Source organism: Capsicum annuum, chromosome 8 (assembly GCF_002878395.1).
Source record: "Capsicum annuum cultivar UCD-10X-F1 chromosome 8, UCD10Xv1.1, whole genome shotgun sequence".
Lineage (NCBI taxonomy): Eukaryota > Viridiplantae > Streptophyta > Magnoliopsida > Solanales > Solanaceae > Capsicum > Capsicum annuum.
In genome coordinates, this window is record NC_061118.1 from 168390134 (window position 1) to 168398558 (window position 8425).

The window sequence follows — 8425 nt, forward strand, 5'->3', positions numbered from 1 at the left end:
GGAAATGAGTGTTGCAGAACAAGTGGATTATCTTCTCAAACAAGCAACTAGTGTAGATAATCTTTGCAACATGTATGAGGGTTGGACACCGTGGATTTGAGCTGGTGAACATTATTCTTTTTTTTTTCTCAACACAAGAGCTCTTTTCATGATTTTCTGTGATCATTGAAGAAGTTGAGATAGAGCTTAGTCTCCTGAACCACAAGATGCGTGTTGGAACTTTGACTTCCTCATTGTGAGGGACGTGGCAATTGGCAAGCAATTTTAGGTGAGAAATATTCTATAAATCTTGTTTAATGCCTTTTGTAGGCATAACTAAATAATCTTGTTTATACAACCTGGATCTTGTAACTAGTAGGATTGATGGTTTTCTGATGCAGTCTGTGCAAGCGAATTTGAGGATCCAACTTGAAGGCTGTGGGTAGAATGCTCTCATCTTCTTCAGCTGCCTATTCTTCCTTTATATGATGCCTTTTGAGAAACTGCTGCATGTTGCTTATTCAAATCTGCATATGCGACGCTGGAACGTCAAATCTACACTTTCGCAACAGTTTGATCATGGTTCAAACACTGTTGGAAGACAATATAATGTGCTTCCAACGGTAGCATGGTCCATCCATATCCACTAATTGGCAACAACTACCTTTTCAAACTATCATATGGTAAGATGAAAATCTGGATGCCGAGCTGTGGATGCTCTTATGGATTCCTTGCATAATTCTGTAGAATATATTAATGAGTAAATGTTGGAATATCTTGTGGAATGCGGAATGAACTTCCAAGATGTAGGTGTTAGCTTTATTTCAGATGTATTTATGCATGGATATGTATGCTACGCTCACTTACTTTATTACATTACTCTTCAATTATTCGTGTCAAGTTTTTGTGCTGAAGCTGCCTCTTGTTTATTTGTTTGATAGGTCTATTGGTCACTTCACTTGCAACAGCTGCTTATGGACTTTGATGAGGATTGGCTAATGCCATTCATATGTCATGAGAAATTTGACTTTTGGCTGAGGCAGTGAGGATCCAATATGGGTATACCTTATAGCTCCTGCTGTTGCTCTAGATGGGGTCTGGCTTTTTACCATGGAGCACTAGGTATCTTGTAAATATCTGTAATGATTCTACATGTTCACAAGTTCTAGCGATATTCCTACCCAACCACGTTGGAGCGGACCTGATATGTGCCTGCCACCACCATCCATCTCTCGACTATCCTGTCATTGGGCACCGGATACTCACAGGGACGATAAAGGAAAGGCACAAATGCATTTTTTTTTCTCGTCTCCAGGGGTTTTGCTTCGGTCTACTGGACGCATAGTTGGCTTATTTGGGGCTAGGCATAGTAGCAATCCAGAGGAATAAGATGAAGGCAACAACTTGGAAGTTGAGTGGTCTAAATCATGCTCATATTCATGTCCCAAGTGTATGCCATTGTTTGTCAATAGCTTCGAATGGAATATGCAAATGGGGGGCCCTTTCATGTATTGGGAAAATGGAATTACTTTAATAGATTACGGCAGCTCATAGTTTGTTGTAAAAAAAGGATACTAGTAGTAAGTAACAAATTACAGCAGCTCAGTTAAGTTGGTAAATATGTACTAACAATCAAAGAATTCTCCTTCCTCTTTTCCTCTTAAATAAATTTACCTACACGATGTGTGTCGTGTTCAAAAAAATCGTATTTTGGAAAAGCGAAGTCTTACTAATCTTCTTTGGGTCCCAAAGAGATACTAATAATCATGATTAGTTGGATCTCCTGCACCTGAAATTCAGTAAATATCAAGGGGTGAGGAGCACCTGGTTTTAGACATGAAATAATATTATCACTTGGGACACAGATATTTGTGAATCTGTAGAACAAACAAATAAAAGAGACGCACTTTTTTAGCCTTTTATGAACATCATATTCAACCATGTATACGAAGAGTGATATTCGAATAAAAAAAACAAAATATCTATAGATATGTGAGGCTGAAAAAGTTTAGAAAGGAAAATAAAGATGTGAGGGGTTGTAGATATTTATAAGTACGCCAATTGCCAGTTAGTTACGCAACAAGGCTCTAAGCTGTAGCTGCTGAATTGGTTTTCTCAGATGGCTCCAAATCGACCACTTCCACTCATCAAGTGGTAACATATTCAGTGTAATTTCATAAGTGATATGTCTGAGGAAGGTACGGTGTATATAGGCATTACCGTACCCTAGCGAGATTGTTCACGATATATCGTGACACAGAAGAACATCTTGATTAAGTAAGTAAGTCACTTGATGAAATGTTGGGAGGATTCAGTCTACTCACTCAGTGTTTAAGTGAAACTTTTGCAAGAGAGAAATAATTTGTCAAAATTAATACCAACATTCATTCACATAGAACACTAATCTGTACCAGCATCCATTCTTTCAAAAGGTACTATTAAAATGAAAAGATATGATGGATGGAGGTGCGGGGAATCGAACCCCGTACCTCTCGCATGCGAAGCGAGCGCTCTACCATATGAGCTACACCCCCATTTGTCTCCTCAGATCTCACTTAAATCGATATGTATCAAAGAAATCTTTCTCGTAATACATTACTACAATAATGCAAGTTCATTTTGATCATCACAACTCAGCAAGCGTTAGGCAGATAGATAATGAGGAAATGACATTGCAATCAAGTCGTCTACAAAGTCACCTCTATCAGTAATAGTCTTTGTAGTGACCTGGAATGCAATAATTTCAGATACATTATTGAAATGGAATTTGGATAAGAACATACACAATTATTTATTAGTCATGACATTGCCACCACCAGCATACATGTCCAATTGGGATTGGCTTTTTCTCCACCATCTATTCTTATCTTTTTTTAAAAAAAAAATAAAAAAATTCCATCCAATGTCTGATACGCGCATTGAAGTCCGACTAATTCGGATTCAAGCCGCGTAGGGGCTCATTCGGGTGAAAGCGCTCCCTACCGAGACCTCAACTTTACCTAAAGTATTTGCAAGCATTGAAAAAGAAATTTGATCTTCAAAAACTTAAGAAGAACAACGAAAAACAGATTCAATTTTCATCCTTAAAGCGCAGTTAGTATGACGACTCTTGCAAATTAGCATTTTATCTTCTTTTTTCTTGTTGATCCAAACACTTTCCCAAATTCTACACACAGCAGAATTTAATGCAGTGTGCGGCCTTTTTAATTTGTTTTTCATGCTTTCCTATTGGAAAATTTATATTCTTGTACTATTAAGGGCTCTAACTCTCTAAATCAAAGGATGATCATGTAACTAAATGTCTTCCTTATGTCTTGCTTGGTAATTGTTGTGTTACTAGCTTCCTCTTTCGCTTTCAGAGTTGCAAATTAATATCTTCTTCTTACAAAGAAATAAATAACCACTTGATTTGCTTTATCTTCTTTGGCCCCGACACCTAAAATCCACCTCTAATTAAATCTTTTTTTTTTTTCAAGAGGTGCAATACAAAATGAGAGAATAATGAAATTATGGACTCTTTAATTAAAACCTAATGTCGAGATCAATAATTCAACTCTTTAATTAAAACCTAATGTCGAGATCAATAATTCAGTAAATGTCCGTTTGAATAAGATTAAAATCTGGTCAAATTAACTTTTAATCTCTTTTTTAGCTTTTTAAGATGTTTAGTAAAATTAAAAAGTGCTTAAAAAAATTAAAAATTGATTAAAAGAATCAAAAAGTGAGAAGCTAAGTACCTCTTGCTTTTTAGATTAAAATTCTCTTAGATTTGATCAAAACATTTATCTTTTTATCCTTATATTTTCCTCCAATTCCAACAATATCCTAAACTTGTAGCCCTTAAATATAAACTATTTTTTTTCTCTCTTTGCCACTACACTTCGTCTCTTCCCTTCAATTTCTTCTTCATCTTTCTTTTTTGTTTTTATCGAATCCATCATTACATAGGAGGTTTGTTCAAAAATTTTATTTTAGAATTAAAAATTATAAATAATTCACCTTATTTATGATATTAACAACTTTAAAGACATTTAAATCATTTTAACAGCATAAAAATGATTAACATCACTTATTTATCAAACAAATCAACAACTTTTTTTTCAGTTTCAGCACTTCTATCCAAACAATTATCTGCTTAATTTATAAGCACTTATTTTATATTTTTAATCACTTAAAATAAAAAATTATTTTTTTAATCCAATCCAAACAGGCTATAATTCATTAACTGCTACAATCAAAATACGTATTCATCGGCCGACACTAAATTGACGTGTGAAAGAAAGTTAGAAATGACTTTCACACATTATTATATATCATTGCAATAATACTATAATCTAATACACGTAGCAAGTGTCCAATTGGTCCTAAATTCCCTGCTATTTATTTCTTATTTTTCAAGACTCAAAGACTATTTCTTTTTTTTTTTTTAACAAAAAGAAAGTGAATAAAAACACGAAGAATTAAAGGGTAAAAACTTACGCACATCCGTTTGCATACATCAAATTAATATTTTTTTTATCATGATTAAGTAATTAATTTAAGTAAAATATATTTTAATTAATTATAATTAAATAACATAAACTTTAAATTCAAATACATAACATACATATATTAATTTGACACATACATCGAATCGAATGCGTTTAAGTTTTAACCGAATTAAAGGCCACCAATCACGTGGTTGAAGACCTTTATTAGCGACAACGCCTGCAGAAATTGAACAGTGTTTTGTCAATTATTTAGAATTTTCTACGCGCCTTTTGATTTTTGTATTCTTTTGTGGTCCTTAAGCATAACAATTAGAGTAGTAGTCATTTTCTTTATGCATTTCTCAATTTCTTCCATGTTTATCATTTTACTACTTTGAAATATTATAGTATTTGACCCCATTTTTCAAATAGTTCTCTATATAATTTTATTGACAAGAAATTGTAATACGTAATACTATTTGTTTATCTTCTAGATACTTAAAATTTACTCTAGAAAAATTTAGTAGTTAGTGTAAAATATTCAAATCAATACCTTGAAGTTTTTATTATGGTACTTGAATGAGAGTATTTTTTTAAAGGTTGTGTCATCAAGTACTTAATAATTCGTTATTTTAAGTTGTGCATTAGATATTTACTATCTTTTCATCATATAAATATCGCACAACTTTGTATATCAAAACTTAAAGTAGATGAAAGAAAAGTCACGTTATTTTTATTCTTTTTATCTCCATTTAAAATTTCAAGATTCTCCAATTACCTTTATAGACATCTAAAATTTGTGGAATTATTTAAAACGAATTCAAATTCTGTTAGAGTTCTAGGAGACTTCTTTACCTAAATCTCGCCTATTTAAAGGGTAACATATTCCACGAAAGAGGCATCTTGAATATCCCATAAACTGATGGGTATTCGTAAAAAGATCGGATCTCCAATATCCTACAAAATAATGGAATATTCATAAAGAGATCATCCTATATTCGATAAATACGCCACTAACGACCCTCGAATTATGGAGAAAATCGAGAGAAGAATCAAGGGAGGAACAGATTTGTAACCACCCCATTTAACAATAAAATTGTTGTTTCTTCATATTTTTATTTGTGGTTGAAATTTATTTTTCATGAATTAAATTATGTTGCAAACAAATTGACACGCCCAGTGGGACCAAGTCTGCCCTTCATCTCTTCTCTCATAAATCAAATATGCAAATCTGTAGCCGCGGGATCGTAAAGATGAAAACAATACTTCAAGACTCGTCTTTGAGTTTCATCAAGTCTACACCCCGACAAGTCTTGAAGTACGGGGCATTTGTAGACATTAAAATTTTGTGGACTCTACAAAAAGAGTTCAATTTTGGTTATAGTTCTCTTGGAGCCTACTTTACCCTAAATCTAACTTGATGACTACTCTACCTAAACCTTAAATTACCCCTATATAGAGGCATCTCCAAAATCCCAAATATCTCATAAATTCATGATATATTCATAAATCTCGAATATCTAAAGGGATCAAAACCCTTTACGCCACTAACGGCCCTCGGATTATGAAAAAATCCCAATGTTCCTATGTTCGAGAAATACGTCACTAACGGCCCTCGGATTACAAAGAAATTCATATCCAAATCTTCCTACAATTGAGAAATACGCTACTGACGGCCCTCGAATTAAGGAGAAAATCACGAGAGAAGAGTCAAGAGAGGAACAGATTTGTACCCACTTCGTTTATCAATAAAATTGTTGTTTCTTCATTTTTTTTATTTGTGGTTGAAGTTTATTTTCCATGAATTAAACTATGTTGCAAACAAATTTAGAATTTGTTGGACAATAAAATTCTCGAGACCGAAAAATAAATAATTCGAGACAAGAAAATATTGCAACAATCAATTTATTGATTTCAATATGCGAGTGTTACAATCTCTATGAGTCCTCTGATTCGTCTTTTCAAATATAAATTTAAGGGTTTAAAGCTTGATCTTGAATTTGTACTTGATTTGTTAATTTAAGGGACTTGTTCTTGACTTGTGCTTGAATTTAAGGACTTTTGAGCTTGCTTTTTAATATTGTGGTCTTGATCTTGATGAACTTGATTTGAATGCTTGAGCTTTGTAGAGAAATTGCGGCGTTTGATCCATAAGTTTTCTCTTACTTCTTGTTAGAGTTTTGGGGTTATGAGAGCTCTATTTATAGTTGTGAAAAAGGAAGAGTCATGATGAAAATGAACTTTCTTTGACCAATCAGATTTGAGTGATATGACACCTTTTATGGGCTTTGATTTCATGGGCATGTGCATTATTTTGACATGTGGCATGGTCCTATTAGATCCATCCCTTGACTTGGCATACCACGTCATTTGACATGTGGCGCTTATTTTGGCCGCCTATAGAACATGACAATATCTTGGGCTTAATAAAGTTGGCTCATTATTTGTAGCCCAAATTAATGGACTAACCTAATAAATATTGGATCTTATTTAAATCCATACATTCTTGGATTTAAATAATTAATTCAATTATATTAATCCGCAATATACGCAATATTTATTTGGGACTAATATATTTTGAATTTAATATAATCCAAATTTTGTACGGATTTAAATTTAATAAAATTTCAGCGCCCACAAATTGAGACTATAACTCATAGGGAAGAAAATCGATTTATCTTCTTGAAAGGAGGATTTGTCGATCTTCTTGATCTATTTGATTAATCAAGAAAAAAGGGTTTTGATCCCTTTGAGATATTCGAGATTTATGAATATCTCATAAATTTGTGGGATATTTGGAATCTTGGAGATGCAAAGGATATTTGCCCCTTTACAACGCGTAATTTAGGGTTTAGGTAGAGTAACCATCAAGCTAGATTTAGGGTAAAGTAGGCCCCAAAAGAACTCTAACCAAAATTAAACTATTTTTGTAGAATCCACAAAATTTGAATGTCTACAAACTTGATAATTATTGAATATTGATAATATAATATTATTCCATATACTCTCAAAATAAGGTATGAACCCAAAGTTCAAAAATTATTCCTATGAGAATATCCTGCTAAAATATATCAATTCCGTATACCAAGGGGAAATGTGTCCATAGATTTTTTCTAATTTTTCCTTGTAAAACCACTCAATTCCACCAGGACCACCCCACCCCACCCCACCCCCCCAACTCCTACCCCACCCAACCTTCTGATTTCATGCTATAAATAATCCCTTTTCACTTTATATATTTTCAAGAATACAAAAAGCAAGAGAGAAAAGAAAAAGAGAGGAACTTTTTGCCAAAGAAAAAAAGAAAGAAAATGGCAGCAGTAGTTGATGCCTGCGTTTGTGAGATCACAAAGCTAAGTGAAAAGGTCAGAGCCAAAAGCCCTTTTATGCTGAGGAAGAAGAAATCATCAGTGGGGAAAGTTGTCGAAAGCAAACAAGGACAGAAGAATTCTTCTTCTTCAACTTCAGAAATGGAGGAAAACAAAAATGACAACACAATGTGTGAAGCTACTCTATCTTTGTTAATGGATCGTTTTGCACCTTGTTGATACCATGATAGATGCATGATACTACTTGGAAGTATATATATGTATAATTTCTTAGTATGCAACTATCTATGTATAAATGTTCTTGTATATGGTATTTGACCTAAGATTTCTTTTTTAATGTCATGTAGCTAGCCTGTTGTTTAATTACTCATGATCCCAACTTATTAACGTGAGTTGTACTTAATGAAGGAAGCTTCTTTTTATCATCATAACTTTGCTTCTTCCTAATCTTCCAAGTAATAACTAGTGATTGCCAAATGGAAGCTAAAATTTGAACTTCATGAACTCACGATGTTAATCTTTCTAAATAATTAAATTTTTAACTAATAAACTTTATATATTTAATAAATTTCTGACAATAAATAAAAAATTTCAGGATCAAGATTATTGGGTCAGTCAAGTTCGTACTTCAATTCTATTGAATTCGAT

General features: G+C 33.1%; 2 protein-coding genes, 1 long non-coding RNA gene and 1 other non-coding gene across 4 annotated transcripts in view; 2 read left to right on the forward strand and 2 right to left on the reverse strand.

The window, feature by feature from the left end:
- The window catches only part of LOC107840365, a 29713-nt gene extending 28057 nt beyond the window's left edge, over positions 1–1656 (forward strand). Inside the window, exons 16-18 of the mRNA XM_016684200.2 lie at positions 1–268; positions 381–662; positions 921–1656. Coding sequence (XP_016539686.2) covers positions 1–100 — 100 coding nt within the window. The 3' untranslated portion in view covers positions 101–268; positions 381–662; positions 921–1656. The remainder of the gene's footprint in view (positions 269–380; positions 663–920) is intronic.
- Positions 214–1333, reverse strand: LOC124886494. Its single transcript, XR_007043789.1, has 2 exons — positions 847–1333; positions 214–720 (listed from the first exon to the last, which is right to left on the reverse strand). It is a non-coding gene; the product is annotated as an uncharacterized LOC124886494 (long non-coding RNA).
- A 784-nt stretch (positions 1657–2440) lies between the features above and the next one.
- TRNAA-CGC lies at positions 2441–2513 on the reverse strand. The gene has a single exon. It is a non-coding gene; the product is annotated as a tRNA-Ala (tRNA).
- A 5155-nt stretch (positions 2514–7668) lies between these two features.
- Positions 7669–8205, forward strand: LOC124886495. The gene has a single exon (XM_047395132.1). It carries the CDS (start codon positions 7760–7762, stop codon positions 7994–7996), a length of 237 nt encoding a protein of 78 aa, XP_047251088.1. The 5' UTR covers positions 7669–7759; the 3' UTR covers positions 7997–8205.
- Positions 8206–8425: the final 220 nt, after the last annotated feature.